This window comes from Nothobranchius furzeri, chromosome 4, assembly GCF_043380555.1.
Source record: "Nothobranchius furzeri strain GRZ-AD chromosome 4, NfurGRZ-RIMD1, whole genome shotgun sequence".
NCBI lineage: Eukaryota > Metazoa > Chordata > Actinopteri > Cyprinodontiformes > Nothobranchiidae > Nothobranchius > Nothobranchius furzeri.
This window is the reverse complement of record NC_091744.1, coordinates 87313055-87339820: the sequence shown is the minus strand read 5'-3', so window position 1 is coordinate 87339820 and position 26766 is coordinate 87313055. Positions and strand designations below refer to the sequence as shown.

Here is a 26766-nt window from a genome sequence, read left to right as displayed (position 1 = left end):
TCAACCTCAATCCACCCCCTCCCATAGCCTCCATCCTTTACTTTCCTCCTCTTGCAACATCATCCCATCCCCATCCTATCCAAGCTCCCATCTACCAGCAGCCTCCAGTCACGAGTTGACCCACATAAGGCTGAATTTAGCCTCGGACAGCGGAGATCACCAGGAACCGGCCGGAGTTCCTTCTTTCCCTGGGTTCAGTCCCTAAGTATGACATCATCTGTTACAATCAATACCAGCCTGTGATGTCACTTGTAAGTCGCTTTGGACAAAAGCGTCTGTTAAATACATAAAAACATAAACAAACGCATACTGTACATGCAATCTTCAAATTACAAACGTATTGCACAGAAACACCCACCGCGTGTGCTCGCTCACACATACACACTTGCATAGCCGTCGTCGTAATGGCCTTTTCTGTAATTACAGTCATTTATCAAAAGCATACCTTGATTTATAGCCAAATTAAAAATATACCGGAAAAGAAGCTGCAGGTTCTGGTAGCTGTGGCTGCACAGAGTGATTAATGTTGTGCCGTTAGAGGCGTGAGAGTGGCATGATCCGGATGTGCTCCCTGCCATGCACAGTGAATTCAGAGGGTAGATCAATCCATGGCTGCATGGTCTCCGGATGACAGCGGAAGCATATGTGGGTGAGTGATCAGGCTGAATGTGGTCTGGGTGGCAGTGGGCTGGTGTACGGCAATAATACGATGCTATAAATCAGCTAAATGAAATCAAAACTGCAGTTTTTATTCAAACCGACTGCTAACAGCGTACAGCTGCTTTGTGCATCCAGACGGTTTATTCTCTGTCTCTGTTTGAACAATCAACAGGTAGAAGCTTTTAACTGTGGCCCATGAAACATGACGAGTTTGTTTATAACAACAAGTTTGCCATACGGATATTTTTTGTTCACCTGTAAACACGTTCTCTGTCTTCTTGGTGTTGTTTTCTCACGAGGAGCCCTGATCGTTAGGCTGCCTACAGTAACACAGGTGAAATAACGAGGTACACTGTGGAAGTGGAAGTGTTCAGTGGATGATTCAGCAGGAGACGTGTTTGGTGATTTTACAAGGGGAGGAAGGTGCACTTGCACCAGCAACATCCTGCCTAAACATCTGAAAGAAATATAGCTGAAAGTGTTCAACCTTTAAGCAGCAAATAAATCATAAACCCCGCTGATGTCGCCTGCATGTGTGCAGATTCCTGCTTGTTTGAGGCGAATCCCATTTCTAAAACAAAGGATGGAAAACTTCATCACAGAAACGTAGAAAACAGAAATCAGTGGGAGTAAAAGCGATGAGAGAGAGCTTCCATTGGTTCGATTGATCTGAAACCACCGGGCTATGTCGACATTCAAATACTTTTAAATTGCCTTGTAGATAAATTTTAAGGGAATGTCGGCAAGATGCAAGAATTGTGCCAGCAACCAGATCTTCAGAACTCAATACAGTTAATAAGTGTTGGGCACTGTGCCAGTTAAGAGAGATCTGTGTGACAGACTGCTGCTGCAGGCAGTGCCAAGCTTGACAGCCACCTCATATATATCTGTCTGTCTGTCTATACATATATATGTATACATACATACATATATATATGTATACATACATATATATGTATATACATATATACATATATATATGTATATATGTATATACATATATATGTATGTATACATATATATGTATATACATATATACATATATATGTATACATACATATATATATATATATATATATATATATATATATATATATATATATATATATATATATATATATACATACATATATATACGTATATATATGTATATATATACATATATATGTATACATACATATATATATGTATATATATATATGTATGTATACATATATATATATACATATATATGTATACATACATATATATACGTATATATATGTATACATACATATATATATATACATATATATGTATACATACACATATATATATATATATGTATATATATATATATGTATATACATATATATATATATATATATATATATATATATATATATACATATATACATATATATATGTATATACATACATATATATATATATATATATACATATATATGTATACATACATATATATACGTATATATATATGTATATATATACATATATATATATATATATATATATATATATATATATATATATATATATATATATATATATATACATATATATATGTATATATATATGTATATATATACATATATATACGTATATATATGTATGTATACATATATATGTATATATATATATATATATATACATATACATATATATATGTATATATATACATATATACATATACATATATATATGTATATATATACATATATGTATATATATATATATATATTTTTTTTTTAGGTCAAGGCTAAAGGAGTGCTTAAGTAAGAGGAGCATGCTAATGGGTGCTGTGTTTTCAGGAGTAATCATATTTCGGGGTGGGACTGAGGAAAGCCTAGACAGAGTCTCGGTTAGCTCTGCAGAAACCAGATAAGGACGCTCTCTCCTTTTCTACTTCACAAGTTATCAGCACTCGACGTGGTCTGCCCTTCAGCATCTAAGTACACAAAAAGCTTCAGTTCCTCTGAAGTTTTGCATGCATAAACAAATAAAATGTTTATATTTGTTTTATGATGGCCTCCTGCATAAGGTGCAGTTTTCTTAATTCAGCAAGAGTCATGTTCCGCTACAGAAACAAAAATGGCGTCACAGACGCTGCTGACAGCTAACTGCGTCTGCTTTACAGCCATCTCTGGCGGGTCAGTGGCGAGAAACAGACTGCAGATCTCAGGTGAGCTGCTGCACCGTCTCAAAATCAATACACTTCATTGTTTCATCATGACTAAACCTGCAGAGAAAGAGTTATTAAAGTTACTTTGGTGAACTGAGAAGCTAATTTATCCTTCAGTAAATGTCACTATCCTCCTGGTTTGATTACTACGTCTCAACTCTGTGGACAAGATGTTTGGTATTTAGAACTCCTAATAGAAACACGGCGCATCATTTTTCTAAATGAATGGAGACGGCCTCCACAGCTGAATTCCTCTTCCACGCTGGAGTAATGGGTGTTTCAGAAAACTGCTTTTTTCTGCACATCTACAAGGATTTACGCGCGGAGAGCGGCTGACACTGTTGCTGTAGAGACACAGAGAATGAGAGGAGATGCATTTAGACCAAAACATTCATTCTGTTTGGAACAAATATATTACATATTAATGTTTCTGTTGTCTGTAAATCTGGACTGAAGGATAGCGCAGAGGCCCTGGTCGACAGGGTCCACCACAACAGACAGGATCCAAAGATGCAGATGATGCAAGGATGCTGCTGAGGCAAGCCAACACACAGCAGCAGATTACAACACGCAGGAGCGCCATGGGGGGCAAGCACCTCGACAAGTCTACAGTAACACCTGCATCATGGACTTCAGGTTCTACAGTCAAAGTGCTCCTCCAAGGGTGATGGATGATTGCAGAGGTCCTGTGGGACGTCCAGATCCAGACGGATGCAGATGCATGCTGGACAAACACTAACAGCACAGTGGCGATTGATCACAATCACGTCAGAATAAAGGAACACTAGAATTTCATAAATACCATAACACGTTCATGTCTCTTAAAGGTTTAACTTAGTAGAGCTATAAAAATAAATTGCTGTTTAAAAAGAAACATTTCATAAAGTGGTTGTCTAGAAACCTCGGCAAACGTTTCAAACCAACAGCAACTATTGGACAATAAAGTGGTCGGTCTCGCCGAACTGTCACACCTCCGCACTTCCCAGGGTCATTACATGCTTGTGTATTTAGCAGCAGAACACCACTGGTGTGAGAGGTTCTGCTGCCATTCAACTTTAAGACAAACTACCAGAGTCCCAGAAAGAAAAACACCATTTGAAGTCACAGACAACAAAAGACGTTTGGACCTAGAAAACGGTGACCGGTGTTTAGTGCTATCTTGTTTCCTCGGGCATTGCGGGTTTCCACGAGTCCTCCCTGAGATGCTTCCAGCAGAAGCATCTCAGGGAGGACACCCGAGGGGAGGGGTGCGTGTTCTAAGACCTAGTTTGTTCTGTAAATTCACTGTAACAGCTTTAATTAGGCAATAACGATAATATTAATAATTAAGACTCAGAAACATCATGAAAGCTGGAGGTCATTGCTGGGGGTGGAGCCGAACTTGTATATCAATCCAGCGGTTGGCCGGTCCCTCCCTCATTGCCATTTGATTTAATGTAATATTGTGTAATGGATCATTTCATCAGTTTAAATCAACTGGGCTGGGATAAATAATTCCCACAGTGTGTAATTTCATTTCAATGAATGATGACAAGACGGCACAAAACAGTCAGAACACCTGAAGGCAGCCCCCTGACGGCTGTGCAGCTCATAAACGTCAGCCTTAAATGAACTTGGCATTATTTTGTGTGTTTAAGCAGTTTAATGAGTCTATAGAGAGGCAAAAACATGATGTTCTCAGGTTTTATTCTTTCATTTGCATTTCGACGTTTAAAAACGCTACTTCAAGCAGCATAAGCTGCGAGGCGTGGGAAATGAAAGAAGATGGTGAATATTTGTGTAAACATGCATTAAAAATGGCCATTAGTCAAGATGAGCGTCCTTGAACCCTGGTCTTTGCTAACAGGTGGGTATCTGTGGCTAGCAGGCCGCCGCTCCGTTGGTAATTACAGGGAGGTCTACAGCAGGTGGCACAAGGCTGAGCAGCAGTTACATAAGTCTGCATGTGTCACTGGGACTGGCTGCAGCCTCTGGCTTTCTGGACCTTTCTCACTCACATATGACGGACGATCTGTTCAAAAGCAACATGAAGGGCCGGCAAAGGGAATCAATAACATGCTCTTTAAAACTGCTGCTTAGCCTACTTTATGAACAAATCACACACGCTCATCAGCTGTTGTCAACACAGGCTTTCTGCCGTTTCTCCTCACCAAGCTACAAACGTTTTGATGGGTCCAGTTTTTTGCATTATTAGTACACTTCCCATTTTAGCTACACAAAACACCCAATGCCACTTTGAGATGGTGGACAAACAGTTTTGTTCCAAATATACTGTAAGTACAGCACCTAGTGTTCCCGAACGCAGCCGTGTCTGCAGCTCACCGCTCCAGTGGAGGACAGTTTTCACCACACCACACCAGTGTGTGTGTGTGTGACCACTATGATACTTTAGCTTTGTTAAAAGAATAAAAAGAGGGAGACTAGTGAACGTGGGTGGATGTTCACTATGTATGAGTATGAATGTCTAAAAAAGGAATCTGAAACCACTGAAGGCTTTCACACAGATGCAACATTTCAGTTTGGTCTTGGAGGCAGACGGAGATTCAAGACTTCAAAGATCAGAAGGCAGAGACCCAAACAAAAATAGAGCTTTAAAGGAAAAGACCTTTCATCCCTAACTATGGCCTGTGACCAGTTTGCAGAAGGCTGTAAATGAATGCCAACGGTTGTGATTGTAAGGCTGAGAGCATTTAAATAGAAAGGCTTTAAGAAGACTTAATCTATGAGTTTTGCAAGGAGTTGGTGCGAAGCAGCAAGGACAGGAGCAAGGATGTTGTGTCTTCCAGTCCTCATAGTGAGACTAGCAGCCTCGCTCCAAGGCAGCAGGTCCTGGTGAGTGAGAAAGTTCATTACAGTACCCAAACCATCGACATGCACGACAACCAGAATGTGAAGTAGTAGTTGAAGTAAAAATAAATAAACAAAAATGGCCTCCAGCAGTTGGCTGCAGAATTTGTGTTAATTTCTGCTTCCTCCATTTAAATAAATGGGACATTTTTTGTTATGGAAATTTTATATTTCATTGCTTTAATCCCATTCTCAAATGTCCTGAAGCATTCACACACACACACACACACACACACACACACACACACACACACACACACACACACACACACACACACACACACACACACACACACACACACACACACACAGACCTCACTCCCACTCTTATCTAGTTGTTTAAATAACCTCTGTGATCAGATGTTCGGGACATTTTGCCTCGTGCATGTGCCGCAGTTATAACTGGTTGATTTGTCTGCTCATTATCTCCTTCTCCCTTCACTACAGGAAATGGGTTTATTGATAAAATCCACAACATTTTTCCTTCAGGTTTGTTGTCTGGCCCCGGCTCAAACACAGAAACATGACTCCACAACAAAAACGTGACATATCCATCACTAATCCATCAGTGGTGCAGTCTGCCCTAACAAATGCCCCCATCTGCCCGTGTCTCAAAGAAAGGCCAAGTCTAAGTCGTCCAAAGTTAAGGAGCGCCATTCCGGAGCCGATCCTATATTTGTTGTTTTGCTTTGTTGCAGCTCTGCCATTATCCTACCAGAGAACATCTTTGTCGTAATAAAGCTAAGCCTGCCCAGCGTCTGCTGTGTGGCGGAGTTGATAATGCTAATGGTTAGCTTCAACTAAACGTTTTCTTCTGATTCCTGGACGCTAAACCAACAACAGCGTTCCCAATCATGAGTCAAGATGGGTGAGTCCATGAATGTTAGTGATAGGGTGATGTAGATCTGTCAGGATTTTCTATCCTAGAGTTTCACCGTCTGTTTTCTATCAGAAGCTACTGCAGGAGACAGGTGTAGGAGACTATTTTCACGTTCAGCCTGCATGAGAAACCCTCAGCTGGTCACTTTCAGAAATAATGAGTAAAAAATGGTTTCTCAGTGAAGGACCTCTTTAAACAACTCATGACCTGAAGGGTTAGGGTTAGGTTTGAGCTTACAGTGAGAGTGTGGCCAAAGCAGAAACCAATAAGCACAGCTTTCTTTTCAGGTGCCCTTAAGCAAGGCACTTGACCCACCAGCTGCTCTCTGAACATGTTTAATCAGATCATTAAACTTGACTATAGGGTCACTCAAAGGTGGGCGGAGGTTTCTACCTGTTCAACCTTTTAATTCTGCTTGTTTCTCAGACGTTTACGTAGCAACGTTTCCAACTCCTGACATGTCGGTTCTGAACAAGGTGGCCTTTGGACAAGTCAACATTCCATTTGAATTCAGTTCATTTTGCCAATTAGTAAAAAGTTTCCTGTGTATGGAAACCCAACAGATAGCATCGAGTTGCATCGAGTCACTGACTCATCCCCATCCCCATACTTGATGCTATAAAATACATTTTATTCTAAACCGAATGAATACAGAATTCCATTGAATGCATTCAAGCGCTCAGTTGAGACGTTTTGAAACTTCAAACATTTACCAACATTTTATTTTGTGTACTGAATGTGCATAAATGCACGCGGCCACTGCCGTGCGCACGCTTCTGTGTGTAAGCAGCCGTGTGCAGCGGGACCCCCACCAAGGTAAAAGGTGTTTCTGCTGACAGGAGCATATTCCAGGTAATGGAACCCCTCTGTTGTCCCAGAGCAGAGCACTAAAGCAGAACTGAGCTCTGTCTTCGACTACACGCACCACCGACTCTCCAGATGACAAAATGCCTCAGTAGCTGACCGAATCAAGTACAATAAAGCTGAAAAAGAAGAAAGGAAATTGAAGGGGAAACTTGCAGATTTGTCACATTTTGCTGTCTAGGCAGGAAAGTGTGTATTTTCTATTGGGAAGGCTGTCTGTCAGCTGAGCACTGTACAAAGAAACTTTGTTCTGCAGAACAACACCTTTTAAAAGCCCCGCATGGCGATTTAGCTATGAGAGAAGTAAATGTGTCTATAGGCACGGCTCATTATGTGCATGCCACTGAAGCAGGTAATTTTATTCCAGCAGAGCAGCCTTGTAATGTGGAGAACACCCGAGAGAGCAGAGGGATGATGAAGTAAACCAAGAGGAGACAGAATAATGAGAAGTGGATTAAAACAAGTTTCAGAATAAATGACAGGCTGCATTAACAAACTATAAATTATTCCTATTTGGATTTACATACTTTCATTGTACTTCTTCAGATCACACAAATAAAACAACAGCTGAGTGAAACATCCAATGAATTATTAAGCACATGAATTAGTTAGGATTTCCTCGGCTCGGGAGCAAAACTGTTGCAGGTGCATTGTCTTCACCGGGGGGGGGGGGGGGGGCATAGCTCCCTGAGCCAAAGGGTTGGTCTCCTGCATGATCTCCGTAGATACGGAGTGAAGAGGAAGTCCGGACGGCCAAACTGGACCAACACATCATAAAGTTCAGAGCTGAAGTTGTAAAGTATGTCTACGTGTTGCAAAGACTAACAATGGTGGCTCGGGGAACTAGGCAGTGTGGGTTTGCTTTTAGCACCCCCTAGTGTCCGTTTGTAGAACCGAAAGCTAAATCTATCTCCCCGCTTCACGCTCATCTTTTTAACACCTTAACCTAACAACTCAAATGTTCCCCAGCCTTCGTTAGCGTCCACAGGAGTGATTCATCACTAAATCAAATAAATCAGCTGTGTTCATGATCTATAGCATGCAGGAACCAGACTGCAGCGCCAGGTATGTCAGCTCCAAAGTCCCAACGGAGCAGCCTGCCAGTCTGAAGTTGTAAATGGGATATTCTGGCCACAGGGGGCGCTAGGGGCTGGGCGGTCTTACATTAACCCTGTAAAGAGTCATTTTAGCGCATACTGGCTCAAGAAAATGATTTAAATATGTGAGAAAGTTGCAAAGTATGCCTTAAAGACACACACTGCAAGAAAAAGCACACATTTTCAGTTGGAATTTGACTGTATTGGTACACTGTTGTAGGGCTGTTGTGAATGGACGTGCCATGAAGGTGTTTTTGACATTACTGCTGAATTCTAACAGCTGTGACTGTTGTGGGAAGTTTCTTGCCACACATTTGTCTCTCGATGTCTCACTTCTGTCTTTGTTTGTTCACAATTCATCCTTTCACCATAAATGTGTTGAATTTGGTCACTTACTCATGCCAGAGGGTTCAACTGAACTAAAACGGTTCAGGAAACGTTCCAGATGACTTTGCAACGATTTTGAGAAAAACTATTTTCTCGCTAATCGTTCTCACAAATCGAGTGACTCACCTGAGAAAACAGAAAGTCTTTTGAGACATTCTAGAAACTCACTCACAAAAACCTTTGTTTGCATTTTGTTGCCATAGCAACCCAGTGTCATACTGGGCTGACGGGAGCTAATTTAAGCTAATTCAGAACAGACACAAATAAGCATCTTTGAGAGGTAAACACAACACTTCTGAACTACACAAGCTGAAATCATACGTTTTAGAAATAAATCTGCAGACCCGAAACACATCTGCAGGGCCTGGACGAGGATTTTCCAGCTGTGTTTGACTACCACTAAACTGAGTTACTTCAACAAAACTAAACAACTTCCTTGATACATGTTGGGAATTAAACTGCATTCTTTAACTATGTTTTAAAAAAATATAAAAATATGTAATACACTCTGACATTTTCATCCCTTTTGCCACACAGCTACAACTAAACCAGTTGTGTTTTATTATATAGACTAAATAGGCTAGGTTAGTTTTCTCTGTAGTTATGCTGCTATAGGCTTAGACTGCTGGAGGACACACTGACCACTTTCCACACTCTACTGCTTTCTTCTACAATCTGCTCTTTAACTGTATTATTTCCTGCTATTTCATCTGTTAACTTTATTTTCTCTCTAAGTGTTTTTCTCCCCAGAAGAAGCTACAACGACGTTCTGCTGAGCTGTGGTGGCCTCATGGAGGGGGCCATCGTCTAGCACACTGCTGTTAACCACTAATACATTCTCCCTCTCCTGATAATAACTTTTTGTTTTCATTGACGTTGGATGTGCTACTACTAGTTTATCCGTTTAATTATAGATCCACTAGGATAAATACAATAAAGTTTATCTCTCACCACATAGAATATTTACTAAGAAATCACAATATAACCATAGACACGTGTGTGTGTGTGCGTGCGTGCGTGCGTGCGTGCGTGTGTGTGTGTGTGTGTGTGTGTGTGTGTGTGTGTGTGTGTGTGTGTGTGTGTGTGTGTGTGTGTGTGTGTGTGTGTGTGTGTGTGTGTGTGTGTGTGTGTGTGTGTGTGTGTGTGTGTGTGTGTGTGTGTGTGTGTGTGCTCTGTCTTCTCCATCCCCAGTGAGTCGTGGAGGATGGCTGCTTATACTGAGCCAGGATTCTCTGGAGGTTTCTTCCTGTTAAAAGGGAGTTTTCCTCTCCACTGTCGCTGCATGCTTGCTTAGTATGAGGATTGCTGTATAGTCACTGACACTAGTCAGTGACTTGATGCGACCTGCTGGGTTCCTTATATAGGAAACATTATTCCTGATTGGCTTAATGAACTGACCTGAATTGGAATGTTTATTATGTGAAGTGCCTTGAGACGACTCTTGTCGTGATTTGGCGCTTTATAAATAAACTTAAATTGAATTATTGACACGATTTCTGTTGATTGTAAAAAAAAAAAAAACAAGCCAGTCTGTTCACAAACACAAGTGCTAACCTCGCCCTGCCCCTTCCCCTCAACATGCGGCTGCAGAATTCATCAGGACCCAAACAAACCGACTGCTTCCATACAACCTGGTAATGATACACGTGGTAAAGTCCCACTATTTCACTTGAGCTCTTTAAATCTGTTCTGTTTAGCGTTACCGACCTTGCAACAGTGGTTGGCCCTTCTGGAAAGGTCCGCTGTACACCACCTGGTAGTTTTTGACCTGGAAGCCAGCCACACAGGCCTCGTGGCCTCCGTCCTCTTGGCCACTGACATGAACAATCTGCAACAGAAAGCAAGACAGCGATCAGCTAACTCATATTAACACTTGATTTCTCTGTAAACAGGAAAATGCAAAGGAAAAGTCACATGTTTTGTGAACACTGGGCAGATTTGGAATGCCAGTAATTTGATTTCCTCTGCAAAATATTCTTGGTTCATCGGTCATTAAAGATGATCATTTAGCTTCTTGGTGTAAATAAAATGTGGTTGTCAGCTTATAGTGGAGATTGTTGTAATAAGTCAACAAGGAATGGTTTCCTTTTTATTGAGCATAGAGGAATACATTTAATTATGTTCTGGTCAATATTGAATTATTTTAGGACTTTCAGCTCAGAGGATTCATTTTATTGAATTCCTGATAAGTTATGGCAAACTCTGGATGCCGTGTGCAACATTTCCTCTTGTGCAAAAGGCCAAAACAGTAAACAAAATGGAAAGATGCAGCATGTTCTGTTTGCTGTATTAATAAAAACAGCTGTGGTATTCTACTGTAATTGTTATTATCCAGTGGAAATGGTTTTGGTCAGAAACCCGGGGCCTCATTTATCAGCCGTGCTTACGCACCAGTCTGTGCGTATATCGTGTGTAGGAACCATTTACGCGTTGTCTGGTATTCATCATTGTACCTGTGCCTGGAAATGTTCCTAAATATGAGAAAACTTCAGACCGTGTGTAGGAACAGCAGCTAGTGGTGGAGCGAAGGAACCACAACCATGGGTGAAATTTGGGGGGGGGGGGGGGGGGGGCACACACACGTCCCCCCACTTTTTCCAAAGACAAGTTTTGACCCCTGCACTTTTTACCATCCAGACACAATATTACACCATATTAAATTGACACTGGTTGAGCTCTAGGACCAAGTGGAAAACAACCGTTTGTGTTGAAGCCTGTTCTCCCCCCCCCCCCCCCCCGTGTCCCCCCCACTTCTAAAGTTAAAATTACGTCCATGACCGCAACACCGAAGGTCTCAGTCGTCCACACATGTTCCTCATCCAGAAATCATTTTACCCATTAAATAAATAGTTCAGTGTAAAAACAGAGTCACATAATTACAGTCCCAATGTTTACTCTTCCCATATGTCTGAGGTTTTAATTGTTTTTAATGAATGAATATTAGTTTTTAATTTAATCTAATTCATTATTTTTTTGCCCTTGTGAAGCTCCTCCTGATGTTGCTTGACGTGCGCCAGATAAAAGATCGTTTCTTATAATTATTAATACGGGTGTGTCAGAGCGTGGAGTAAACGTGTTTCCGTGAGCGCACTGACAGGAGATGCGTCTGGATCTATGCTGGCATTTGGGACCCGTTGTGAAGCGACAGACAAACCGCATGAATCCGATTCCGGTCCATATTTTATTTTACAACTACGAGAACCCTCCAGAGCCTCCTCTGCTTCCAGATCACACACTCGTTGCCAAGGCAACCAGACCGAATGACAGTTCAGAAGAGGCTGCAGTCAGACAATTCCAAGTAAAACCAACTCCAACAAGAAGGACCCCTTCAAGGTAAAATGTAAATGTTAATTAATCTACGTTATATATTCACTGCTTTATTTATTCCTGTTAGGAACCTCTCCTCTGTCCCGAGCACGATTAAAACTTCTGTAACTTGTCTGCTTGTTTTGCTCTTCAGCAGCAAGTGTCTCGATCTCGCTGTCAATAAAGTTTTTATTTGGGGGGGCAGGGAATTTCCTCACAAGCGGAGGATGTAGTTCATCCAAATCTGGCTAATTGAGAGCGTTTCTTAATGACAATGACTGAGACACGAGCATCTGGGTACGCACGGGTGGGATTCATCATCAGATGACTGCGGAGGAACGTGCGTAAGAGAGGCCACCGCATGTTTCATAAATCAGGTTTTTGACCATTTGTACGAACGCTCTAAATTTCGATCATAGGAAGGAATTTAGGAATATTTCTACGAACGTTGAAATGAAGCCCCAGAGGTGAGGAGATGGAGAGGTTATCAATAAATCCAGGGGAAAAAACTTACTGAGAGGGTTTTATGATATTGGACTGAAACTGAGACGGAGATTAAATGAATGATTTCATGCCTCAGTATCAGTCACAGTCAAAGATTCCTCTATCCGCCCCAGTCGATAGTAATTTAAAATGTCACATTGCTGTGAGAAGAAGCTGCAGCTCATGCTTGATACTAAACAGCTGACACCATTTATATCTAAATAAACAGTAGAGTCTGGAGCTGCTCTGGGTTTCTCTCTCTAAGTCTGTCAGACACGGTTTAGTTTGCATCGTGTAAAAGTCACAATAAGTCATATAGTTACGTCTAAATCTGAATCGTCTAGCTCAGATTTAGGGACTCTTCAATAAGCTCTCTTTACCGTTCCTCAGCCAATCTTAGCCAATAATCCATGAGACTAAGGATGCACTACAGATGTGTGCACAGTGAAGAGATGCCAGTGAACCCAAAGTGTGTTTCTCTGCCGAGTAGAAGGACGCTGAGCATTAAGAACAGTGCAACAAGGAACATGAAAATGGGATCCTCTCTGTCATCCAGATACTGAGTTGCTGAGACATCATTCAAAGCAAAGAAAAGTACCACTTCTATCTGGAAAAAGGAGAACATAAGATTTCAAGGAGCCTTAATGATCAGCAGCAGTAAATGTCTCCCGTCCCAGTGGACAAGTGCACATGGCGGAGGATTAAAGTGTTAGAGTGATGGTAATCTGTACCAGGGGCGGCGTTAGGCCCGGCTACTTGGGCTGAAGCCCCGGATCTGAAACGCGGAAGTAACATGCAGTACCAAAGTCCAACAGAGAGGGAGCAGCTGGCAGTAGTTTGTATACAGCCTGCCTGAGCCTCCACCACTGAAGAAGAAGCCCTTCAGCAGCCGGCTTCTTCTACACTCTCTGCCTGAAACGCATGAGTGAAGATGGATATAAGGACGTTTTTAGACCAAAAGTACGGCGACAGAACCCCAGCTTTGATGAGACTGGTGCTGACTCAGGTTTGTGAGTCTTATTAGAAAATATTTGTTGTGCTGCTGGTTTGCCTAAAGTTAGCTTACTATCAGGAAAAGTTGTTGGAGAAAGAGCGGGAATATTTACTATCATCTCACACTAAACACTAACAGGAACAATACTCTGCCCTGAATATGCTTCATATGTAGCTTCAGATTAAAAATTATGTGGTACAAGACAAATATATATGATGTTGACTAGTGTGTGTCAGGTGTGTGTGCGTGTGTTAAGCCCCGGATGTCTGTCAGTGACTCGATGCGACCTGCTGGGTTCCTTATATAGGAAACATTATTTCTGATTGGCTTAATGAACTGAGCCGAATTGGAATGTTTATCATGTGAAGTGCCTTGAGACGACTCTTGTCGTGATTTGGCGCTTTATAAATAAACTTGAATTGAATTGAACTGAATGTTCTTCAGTCCTTAATCCGCCCCTGATCTGTACTTTGTAGTACTGAAACATGGGTATTTATGATAGTATTCATAACGATTAGAGGGAATGCATAAACAGCAAATCAACCGTAAGTCTAATTTAGGATGAAATATGAGAAATAGTTTATTTAGCTAAACTTTCAAACTGCAGACTCTGGACTCCCCGTGGAGATCTGTCAGCATGAAGAACAAGCTCTGCAGAGACTCCGAGAGGTCATATCGTGTAACGTCCCAGGAAAGTGATCAGCGCCCTCTGGGGACTTCCTGCATGAGTCAGCATGTTAATTCAGTTGTAGCACGAGCCTTTCCTGATGCGGCGGGATGCAAGTGGGTCTGTAAACTGGGTCTAGTTAACAAAAGAGAGATTCTAGGATTCTAGACGTAGATGTGCCAAACACGCAACGGGAGATGAATGCAACGGAAAGCTGAAACAGCCACCTCGCTCCATTCAGACACCTCAACAGGCCACAGCGACACAAACACCCATTTTAGTTTCCATTAGGAGGAAAATATTACCATCCGTCCCCAGTGAGTCACAGGAGGACGGTGAAAGCACTTAGGTAACACAATGTTAATGGCAATGCTGTTTGCAAAAAGGACTATTACTGGGGACTAATACTGCAATTTTCCTCATCAGGAAGGCGTTCAGCTGTGTTGTGGAAATATGAAGGTTAGAAAATACGCTGCCCGGAAAAATAAAGTCACCACCAAATAAAGGTCACACACTAACATTTCATTGGAATGCCTTTAGCCTTGATTACAACACACGCTCGCTGTGGCGTTGTCCCAATAAGCTTCTGCAGCGTCACCAGATTTCATCCATCCAGCGTTGCATTAATGATTCACCAACATCTTGCACTGATGATGGTAGAGTCTGGCCGCTGCACAAAGCCTTCTTTAGCACATCCCAAAGGTTCTCAACGGGGTTAAGGTCTGGACTCTGTGGTGAAAACGATGTCTCCTGCTCCCTGAACCACTCTTTCACTGTTTGAGCCCGACCAGTCCTGGCATTAGCTACGTTTACACGAGCACAAGTAATCAGAATAAATGCCCTATCAGATCAAAAAGTCTTCATGTAAACATGTGAATCGGAATATTCTGATCCGATATGACGAGATCGGAGTAAAATTCCATTCTGATTGAGAGAGGTGGTTTGTCCGATCATCTGATGGACGTCCATGTGCACACCTGTTCGGATAGTTGGAGTAAAAGAATGCCCACTGCTCAACTAAAGCGTGGCGTCTTTCCACCCTCGCAGACGCCCAGGACTAGTCGAAAGCACGTGGGAAGTAAACAGAAGTGGTCTGTTGATGTTTTATATTTTCACTTTTTTTTCCCTGGACGCACTACGGGAGCTCCGTGTTACTGAACGCTTCGATGATCGGAAGGCTAGAAAGTAAGAAAGCCGAGTAATACACCCAGGTGCTGTAGCTCAGTTAGAGCGATCAGTGAAAATAAAAGCACACAGGTAAAAATGGAAAGACGGTCCATAATGGGGCTAAAAACATGGGTCGGGGGCAAAGTTAGAGAATAAAAAACAGAAAAATGCGAGGGAAAAGTCGCGAGGACAGGATGCCGTTTGTTTCCTTTTTTTCCAGGAAATACAACGCTGCACGTGCTCAATGAATTTAATCTGATTGAATGCTTGGTGTGTTTTTCCTCATGGCATGATCAGCTCCCAGCTTTAGTCCGTGAGGCAGACACCTTGTCTACGTTTAAGAATAGGCTTAAAACATTTTTATTCGATAGGGTCTATGGTTAAAATCTGATGTTAGCCCAGATCTGGACAAGTGGGGGAGTAGAGGGAGGTGGAGTGTACAGTCGGTAAAGACGGCTCTCCCTTGCCCTGCCTCCAACATGCCTCCATCTAAATAGGATAGATTATCCTGAGTTATCTCTGTAGTTATGCTGCTATAGGCTTAGAAGAAGAAAATATCATTTCTACAGCGCCTCTCAAGATAAAAATCACGAGGCGCTTCACAAAAACAAAAAATGGTAAAAAAGCATTTAGAAAATGTTTAAAAATATATTTCAAATGAACAAAAATAGACAATTGTGATTAAAAAATGTTAATAAAGAGAGAGAGTGAACAGGAAAGAGGGAAACCAGTGGGTCCTGAGGAAGGTGGAATAGGTAGGGAGAGCAGAATAAAGAGAGAGAGGTGAAGAAGGTCATACAAAAGCCAGCTTGAACAAGTGAGTCTTCAGCTGCTTTTTAAAGGAGACCACTGAGTCCACTGATCTCAGGCTCAGGGGGAGAGAGGTCCAGAGTCTGGGGGCCACAGCAGCAGATGATCTGTCACCTTTGCCCTTTAGCCTTAGACTGCTGGAGGACACACTGACCACTTTCCACACTCTACTACTTTCTTCTACAGTCTGCTCTTTAACTGTATTATTTCCTGCTATTTCAGCTGTTAACTTTATTTTCTCTCTAAGTGTTTTTCTCCCCAGAAGAAGCTACAACGATGTTCTGCTGAGCTGTGGTGGCCTCATGGAGGGGGCCATCGACTAGCACACTGCTGCTAACCACTTAAACATTCTCTCTCTCCTGATAATAATGCTTTGCTTTCCTTGACGTTCAGCGTGCTACTACTAGTTTACCCGTTTAATTATAGATCCACTAGGATAAATACAATAAAGTTTATCTCTCACCAAATAGAATATTTACTAAGAAATCACAATATAACTGTAGAAGTGTGTGTGTGCGTGTGCGTGTGCGTGCGTGTGTGTGTGTGTGTGTGTGTGTGTGTGTGCGTGTGTGTGCGTGTGCGTGTGCGTGTGCGTGTGCGTGTGCGTGTGCGTGTGTGTGTGTGTGTGTGTGTGTGTGTGTGTGTGAGTCGTGGAGGATGGCTGCTTATACTGAGCCAGGATTCTCTGGAGGTTTCTTCCTGTTAAAGGGGAGTTTTCCTCTCCACAGTCGCTGCATGCTTGCTCAGTATGAGGATTGCTGTGAAGACTCTGACGCTCGAGGCAGTGACTGTATAGGTAACTTTTTCATGATTGGCTTAATGACCTGAACTGTATACGAATGTTTGCTTGGTGAAGTGCCTTGAGACGACTGAGACTTAATTAAATTGAATCATTTCAGTTAGTGTCCATATAAACAGAGATTTGGGATTTCCCATCAACCAACATTTGAATCGATATGGGAAATGTGTTGCATACAAACATTGCTACTGTCATCTAGGAATATGCCCATGCCATCAGGAAAGATGGAATAACATTCTTGGAGCACATCCTGTTGCTGAACCTAGACCTGACCAATTGCAGCAAGCCCAGATCATAGCACTGCCCCCACAGACGTGTACAGTAGGCACTAGGCATGATGGGTGCATCAGTTCATCTGCCTTTCTTCTTACCCTGATGCACCATGACTCTGGAACAGGGTCCATCTGGACTCATAGACCAGTTTTTAATAAAGCGTTGGACAGTTCTTAACCCGTTTTAGTTGTTTCTACAGTTTCTTTAGATGTTTCCTTTGCTTGATGCATGCCGAGGATGTGACCCTTCTCAAACAGACCAACGTCTTTTCCACGACCACCAGATGCGTCCTTCCACGTGGTTGTTTAAGAAATGAGAAGCAGCTCATTGCACCAGTTGGGGTTAAATAACTCGTTGCCAGCTGAAAGATAAATGCCCATGTGGTAATTATCCAATCGGAGGCTTGTAACTAATTGCTGCTGTTGTTAAATCCAGGCGGTGACTTGTGTTTTTTTGGACAGGCAGTGTATGAACATGAATATTTGGTGTTTACATATTAAAAACATGACTAAATCATTTTAAATAATGTTTGAGTTTTTCATCATCCATGTTTAGCTGAATGTCTGCAGTTATCAAACGTTTTCTCAATCTACACTTTTGTTTCCACACACTAAAGGACACAGTGATGCGTGTTTGAGCCTGTTGGTGTGTTTTTATGTATTTTGTAACACAAAGGAGCACAACGATTGGTACAAACAGTCATATCTGTTTCTCTGACAACAAAACAAGAGCATGTGTGTGTGAGAGTGTGTGTCCAGGGGGTCTTAGTCATTGTTTGATTATTAAAGACTTTATGGGATGAATACGTAACTAAAAGCATGCCTTCAGCATAACAATCAGGTGGACTCTGGTGTTTGTATGCAGGAGATGGAGGTTATTTTAAACAGAAACATGAAGTTATTAATGATGCAAAGGCCTTCATGACATGGACAACAATCCGTAACGACGATGCACCTCTGCATTTTTATTCAGTCAAGCATCTGCAGTGAGGAGCACCCTGTGATAAGTCCTCCCAGTCATGGAGGCGTTTCAAATTCACAACGGTAAGTTCTTTGTATGTCGTCTTTAGTTCCACACATTTCTGAGGAACACAAAACTAGATGGATGTGATGAGACTAGAAGAAGCCAACAATTTAATGTTGATTTTGATTTTCTATCCAGGCTCAGCCGCAGCTAAACACAATGCTCTTTAACTCAAAGTGCATCCATCTGTGTGTGCAGCAGTAGCTCAGGAGGTAGAGCGGGTTATCCAGTTATCGGAAGGTTGCAGGTTTGATACCTGCTCCGACCAGAGACCGCTGCTGTTGTGTCCCTGGGGAAAACACTCCACTCTCCTTGCCTGCCAGTGGTGGCCGGAGGTACTGGTGGCACCAGTGTTTAGCATTAGCTTCTGCTTTCTGTAAAACCGTCTATCAAACTGATTCCACACGGAGAATGTGTGTGTTTGTCTCTGATTTAACAGCCAACTCACGAGGATTTCTATTACTGTAACTTGATGGATGCTATATATAATCCAAGCATGAACTCTGCATGCCAAGAGAATATGTTTGTGTCCACCAGTCTGCCAACTTCATTTCAGTCACCATGACCTCGGCACACAGCTGCTTAAAGCTTAAAGCAGGAACAGATCATGTGTGAAGATTAAAACTGATGTTAAAAGCTTTATAAAATGCTCAGAGTCATCGCACAAGCAGGCTGATAAAGGTTTACAGAGGAAAACAAAGTTCCCATCCCCCTAACTGGCCAACATTACAACAGTTGCAGTGAGAGAAAATGCAATCAAACGAACGGAGACCGAGTTGAAGTGAACATAAAAAAGATGGATGGGAAGCAGATGCTGACTTAGCCCAGCATAAACAAAATCTAATGCAAATTGCATCCCGTTTGCTTTGTTTTACTCTTCTGGTTAAATTGTTGGTTTCTATGGATCGTCTCTTTGACAGCTGCTGATTGGAATCAGGGGTTAATGTCTGTAAAGGCTGTGTGGAGCTGTGTTAACGGTCAAGAGGGGCCCAGCATGCAGACGAGGCTCCAAACACTGGAGGAAAACTTGCTATTAAAGACTCTTCTGTCATAAGCAAACAGAAACTGCTTGGCAGGCTGGATGAGGACGGGGAAACTAAACGTTACACAAGCGTTTGAATGTAGGAGGACACTCATTTCACCAAAACAGTCAAACCAATGGATGGGACCTCCGTGGGTAAAGATGGAGCGTTTCATTCCAGTTTTGGTTTCACTGCGCTGGTTTCTTTTCCTTTTATGGGCGTTGAAGTCTCTGAACAGTTTGCTCCGAGTTGCCTCTGAGCTACTGGTTCTACACGCTCCTTCACGGTCTCTGAGGTGAGCTGATGGGCTGCTCCTGGAAGTCCCAAGAGTGAGATGTAAGCTCAGAGGTGCCCGGGTTTTCTGGTAGTGGCCCCAGAGCTTTCTACAGCGCTGCCTTTACAGATTAGACTTCTGTCCTGCTTTAAATCTCTTCTGAAAACCCATTTTATTTATATTTTAATATGGCATGAGTCTTTGTTCGTTTGAGTTGTTATGTATTTTATGATGTGTATCGTTGTGTGTTTTGGTTTTTAAATAGAATTGTAATTCTGTGAAACACTTCGGTGGGTTTTTAACTACTTTAATGTGCTCTAAAATAACGTTAGCTTGGCTAAACAACAAATTTTCCCGATGAGCTATTCTTCAAACCTGCAAAAGCACAAGTTCACAAACTCACGTTTCTTCTATGTTGTACTTTTATATAAACTAGACCAGGGGTGGCGTTAGGCCCGGCTACGTGGGCTGAAGCCCCAGATGTTTCATGAAAAGCCTCAGATCTAAATCGTGGAAGTAACATTTACTGAATAAAAATTCAGTTATTATGTGTTCATTATTAAAAGTACATACAGTGGACAGAGCTGATATTTTATTTTTTTATTGAGTAATTATTGATATCGATCAACATGACTTTTTTTATTGATGTGCTTGTTTCCTGTATTGTCCAGCCCTGATGTGTGATCGATGTTAAACTCTTTTGAACTTGATGATGTAAACGTGTTGCTGTCATGCTGCTGATGGATTCTGATTGGACTCAAAGGAGCTGACTGCAGGTTCAAACAGCAAATACTACAAGAGATGTAACGTGTTTTATAGATGCAGACATCTGAATAACACAGGTTCAGCTCCGGTTTAGTCCTGAGTGAAGCATGAATGAACAGATAAGATACCAGGTATTAGATAGCAGAGACCCAGCACTCTTCCACACCTAAAACTCACAGCTGATTTCTTTTTTTTACAGATCTATCCTCTTTGAAGCTTAAAGATTATTTATAGACTTGTCACATCAACTTAGATATTTCATCTAATAATTTGTCTGCATGTCCAACAATGCTTGAGCTAATAACTGATGCTGATGGACAGATGTTGTTTCAAACGTCCAAGGCTTTTTCTTCTCTCCTTTCTTAACTTCAGTCCAAAATGTAGGTCTCTTATCTTCAGAGCTCTTCCCAGTCACCGCACGGCAATGTGGCCTTTTCAGAACACCCAAGCAGTGAAGATGAAACATGCAGAAACTGATTGAGGTCCATCAGTGGACTTTTTCTGGAGAAAGCAGATTATTGACGTTTCCACGTTGTTTCATCCTTGTTTGGGGGGAGTGTTCTGTGTCTTCAAATGTGAATGTTTTATCATGCTGGTGCTGCAGTGAATGAACTAGATGACAACCTGAATGCAGATATCAGGATAAAACCAGGCAAAAACAAGACAAGTCCGTGTGTGTAGTCAAAGCAGGCAGCAGAACACACAGCTGAACAAAGTCAGGAAACAAGGCTGGCCAATCTTGGGAAAGCAACAACGACTAAAAACTGCCAAGAATATTCACGGAGAAGGGCGATAATTAAAGTGGCTGCAGGTGAATTACTATAGGACAAATGTTGATTTGGCAAACTTAGATTAGATTAAATAAAATTAGCTTCAGAGTTCCTTTAAAGGTGCAGTATGTACGAATACAGTGAGAATTTTACTGTGAGAAAATCCCAAACGAGTCTAGCGTTTCAGTCATTTTGGAAGGAATGTTATCCTGAAACATTTTTTATATCCAGCTGGCTGCTGGATTGTCCGTTTTTCTCCTTTCAAAACAAGGAAGTAGGGACATAACTGCTGTTTACCATCGTTGTGTGTGGGGGCGCCGTGTCTCATGCGAGCCAACACTGCAGCACCGACAACTGCAATTTGAGGACAAAAAGCTCCAGAGTTGTTTAATGTGGTTGCAGTAACCAGAGTTTACCACATGATGTCTTGTTTCACATCATTTCTACATGATGCACCTTTAAAATCCATCTAGTGAAATCAGGGTTTACACCAACAGCTAAAGCCAGATGAATGTGTAGCATTCAGTGTTTGTTGGGGGGGGGGGGGGGGGGGGCAGGTAATTACCACAACAGCGAGTTTTAGCTCAGTACTGATAAAAGTATCCGTTACAGTCATTAGTGAGTCTCCCTTGGGTATAAAATAAACAACAGTGTCATGATTTCCTAGTAAATCGGGCTTATGGTATAAAGTAAATACTACTACAGTATGTAGCATCCAGAACTGGCCAGTTGTTCATCTACAGTTTGACCTCTTCAGTATCGGGTCATATGAAGACAGAGGTCTTAAGTGGAGCCTTTAATCTGCAGGAAAGATACTGTTGCTTGACCAAGGTCCCTCTCAAGTTTCCGCTTGTCTTCATCTGCTTTGCTTCGTAGAACAAGATGAATGAACTTTAATAAGAATGAACCGTTTTAATAACGAATACTGGATGATGCAATGAAACACGTAAACAATCGCATGGTTGAATGAACGGTAAAGGCTGAAGAATAAAAACAATGTTTTGATTAATCTGTGCTTAAATTACTGAAGTTGAAATGAATATTATCATGTTATGCTCAGTAAAGTTTGATTTAACAAGTGAATCACTATCTACTGATAGCTCACACAGTCAGACACACGACGATGACACGGTTAAACTAATCTCATGACACATTACTTTCTGGTCCACAAATCAGAGCCCCTGTATCTGTGCGAGGTGTGGTTTCTGAGGTTTGTTGGCAAAACCCGTTTACATGTCACATTCTGATGTGTCAGTAAGTCAAAACATGGCAAATATTATAACAGAGCTCACTTCCTCGTGAGTCAGTCGAGCCGAACTCTGGACTGGCCACCGGAGGAAAACTCTTCGCCCATCGCATCTTCGACAAGCTGTCAGAACCTGTTGCACGCTACAGCTGATACCGCTAACGGTTCCTTCAGAACAAAGCTGAGCCAGCTCCGACTCCTTAAGAGTCCTTCCATAGACGCAAATAACTACCTGCTGTGACCTGGAGACAACTCGAAGACCAGTCTAGTGGTGCCGCGGTTTCTCCTACGGACTTCGGTACCTTTGGGGTCCACGGACTTCCTGACATTCCGGATCTACAACGGGAGTCTCTGAAAGGGTACGTAGGCTCGAGAGATCACGTCTGATGCCGTTTTATTAGAAATCAACTTTTTGGTTTATAGCAGACCAAATTCTCTCCCACTCAGAACTCAGTTTCTCCAGATACGAGGGTTCTGATGACATCACATTCACACATCATCACACTCCGTCCACTCAGGTTCATCCATCACAAAGTGTTTCCTAGTTGTCCTGTTTTTAATCGTTTAGAACATAAATGTCTTACTTTTTATAAACTTGACTCCGTCTGAATTAATATGAAGTGTGTTACGATCCCTGAATAAACAACGAATCCTAATTCTTCTGGTCAAACATTCAAAGATCAATAAGGTTGAAACTCTATATTTATATAGAATCATCACATCTTATTGATCATAATTAAAACCCAAAATACATCTGTAGTCTAAACCTACAATTACGTTGAACAAATAAGGACACAGATGGACATTAGTGAGATTTCAGCGACAGTTGCCCCGGACTCTCCCATTCAAAAGTCTCAAAAAACCCCTGCTGCGTACATCAACACCTGGAACCGCAGCCACCATCTGAGCAGTTCCTAAAACCAAACCTGGCAGATGCACGCGTACCTTCCTTTTAAATCTAATGCACAAGAACATGTTTATAGTTTTTATTCATAAAACACGTTTCTCCTGATGTCGGCAGCATTCTGTTAAACGTAATGAATAATGACAACGTATGACATTCAGACTCAATCTGTCTAAAATGATTCCTCATCCAAAACAACTTTAATCTGGTGCTAAAATTAGTTTTCAAAGTCAAAGTGAAGCTTCAAAGGAAACTAGAAAAGGAAGAAAGTTCATGATGAATCTGCTGATGTGGGGAAAAATGAACTCAAACAGGAAGAGAGATGCCAGCACTTCCCCTTTTGTGTTTGGATTATTTACAATAAGGTGTTAAGTTTTACAGTCTGAGTTTGGTGTAAATGAACAGAAGGTCAGTTGTTTTCTCAGCAGTAAATTTGGTAAAAGGTGTAAAATCTAGCTTTACACAAATGAGAACATGTTAATATTGATTGAAATGAGACAGAGGGATAAATAAAGTTCTGAGGTCCGGGTGGCCTCTGGTTGATGCTTGGCCCGTGTCCATGATGTAAAGAGCAACAGCAGGTCAGCTCATCACCCGATACTCTGACATCTGATTCAGTTCAAGTGTGAAGGACCAGCCAGGTGATTAAGGCAATGACTTAGGAGAGCACACAGTAAATGTCACCTCTGCTGGAAATCAATACTGCTTGGAGAATCCACAAAGCATTGCTGGATAGAGATAAAGAGGGCCACTATGTCTGGTGTTTGCTGGAGAAGAGAAGAGGTAAGGAGGCTGAAACTCTGGTGGGCGTGACAGGAGAGCGCGAGCGTGCACGATCAGCATGTGTGACTTATTATGATTGGATGGAAAAATAAAGAAACAGGACAAAACTAGATTGATGCCAATCTTGCTGTTATTTTGTAGCTTTTTTATACATTATATATATATATACATATACATATATATATATATATATATATATATATATATATATATGTATATATATATATATATATATATATATATATATATATATATATATATATATATATATATATATATATATATATATATATATATATATATATATATATATATATATATATATATATATATATGTGTGTGATTGGCCCAGCAAACCAGTATAGAACAGTGATGGGGCCGCAACGGAACAGTCGCCATCTTTTCAGCTCAGTCGCCCTAACATCCCCCACTTGACTGACTGAGTGCTGTGATTGGTCCACCAAAACCAGTAGAGTGCAGTGATAGGACTGATACGGAACTGTCGCCATCACCTCACTGATAGAGCGCTGTGATTGGCCCACCAAGCGTAGCTAGACCGACAGCCTAAGCAAATGATTTTTATTTGGCAAAAGATGGTCTGGATTTAAGGCCAGAAATCTACAACAACTTCCAAGAAAGCATCAAGTTTCACTTCTACTTTGCTCATCCGTCCTCCTCATTAGTGCACGCAGCTGTGGAGAAGGTTGTTGGTCACACGGAGTGCAGATATCTGTGTACTCGCTCCAGAACAGGCATCCACCTCGCATGAACATTTGCTGGTTATTGATGTTATCCTTCAGCTCATGTTTGTATTTCCCAGATTTCCTGCTTTCCATGTGAAAAAGCTTTGCAGCATTCCGGCTAGACAGCCCGCCAGCACTCTGACATTTTAAAGCAGTGTCCCTAGCTCGTATTGCTTCCGTCTCCATCAAGGTAAAATGTCAGTGAACACACCTCAGTGTAAGGTCTGGCTGACCCGCTCAGGACTAGCTACACCCACAAGCCCAGAATGAAGCCAGAAATCCAGCAAGGAGAGGAGGAGAATCAATCAGGAGGGGCCTTAGACACTTGCAGCTGGCAGGTTATCCAGGCATGGAGCACCTGAGTCATGAAACCATCTGGTTCCTGGCCCAGACTGCTGAACCCTGGCCGCACCTGCTGGGCCTGTAAAACAGGCCTGAACCAGTAAACACACAGCCACCCCATAAAGGAGGAGCAGCCGAGCGATGGGGAGGAAAACGGGCTGCTGTGTGCCGGCAGCAGTCAGGTAGGTCTAGATGAAGACAAGAGGACAACATGGCTGAGCTGAATTATCGTCCCCATTTAGTTTGGGAAAAAGAGCTGAATTGTCTGATTTAACTTTTGGATTTACAGCGACATCAGTTCCTCTGGTGTCTCATATTAAAGTTCCAGTAAGAGAAGGATGGAGCGTGGTTTAGTTAGATATGTAAATACTTTTATGATTTATAAACAACAGTCACAACGGAAAAGAAAAAGAAAGACTAATCTGTTTAAAATAAATAAAGAAAAACATGAAAGAGTCAAACACTGGCCAATACAGTAAAGTAGTGACTATGTTTAATTAGAGCCATGGTTTAATTAGTATTAATAAAAGCTTGTGAGACTGTATGCTGATTTTTCTTTTAAGAACCCAAACTGAAAAGTTTAGAGCGTAGTTGCATCGGGCGGCTGCGTGTTTCAGCTTCAGTGTTCAGACAACGATGCTGACATTTTCCATCCATCCGAGGGGCAATGTTGGGTAATTACAATAATTAAACAACAACAAAAGGTGTTTCAGGTGCAATAAATGTCTTATTTGTTTTTCCTCATTTTAATTTATGTCCTGAAATACTCGTTTGCTTGAAATGCACTTAAACCCAATTCAAGAAGAAGAGAAACGGCTTTCCTCCATTAAAGATTTATTCTATGAAATAATTACATTTTTAAACATTCAGAAAACAATCATATAATCTGAAAAAGAGACGAAATAACAGATACGTAAGTTGTTAAATATATTTAATTAATACATTTCCAGTGGTCTCTGGTAAGAATGACTTGTAAGTTGTTCTCTGAGGGAAATATATACCGGTGCACCATTTCCAGGTACTAGTAGTGAGCCACATCACGGCTGAGCTTCAGCAGGATTTGGAGTCTTACTTCCTGATATTTGGACATCTCACCTCAGATTAGACGTCAGCAAAGCGACTCTGCCACCAACTTGCAGCATTGATGTTTTATCTCCACACATCACACAAGCCTATATATATATATAGGAGGTTTCTGTTTCATCTCATCATGAAGCTACAAACCTTTCTGATGGATCCAGTTTTTGCATTATTGTGACCGATTATAATCAGAATGTCAGCGTTCCACACATTTAATTCAACTACAGGGTCTCCAAACATTTCAATAAAGCTACTTTTAAACCCTGATAAGAGATCTGACCAAAACATATTTTAGAGTTATGATTTATTTAAGCAAATCTAATATTCCTTTAATGTAAACCTACTCTGCTTGGGGAGGGGGCGCTGGTGTAACCGTGGCAGTGTTGTTGTGTTACAGT

The 26766-nt window shown here is 41.5% G+C and overlaps 1 protein-coding gene across 1 annotated transcript in view; it reads right to left on the bottom strand.

Moving 5' to 3' along the window:
- The window catches only part of cdh13 (cadherin 13, H-cadherin (heart)), a 428096-nt gene that overhangs the window by 286496 nt on the left and 114834 nt on the right, over positions 1–26766 (bottom strand). The window contains exon 2 of the mRNA XM_054733486.2: positions 10625–10745. Coding sequence (XP_054589461.1) covers positions 10625–10745 — 121 coding nt within the window. The remainder of the gene's footprint in view (positions 1–10624; positions 10746–26766) is intronic.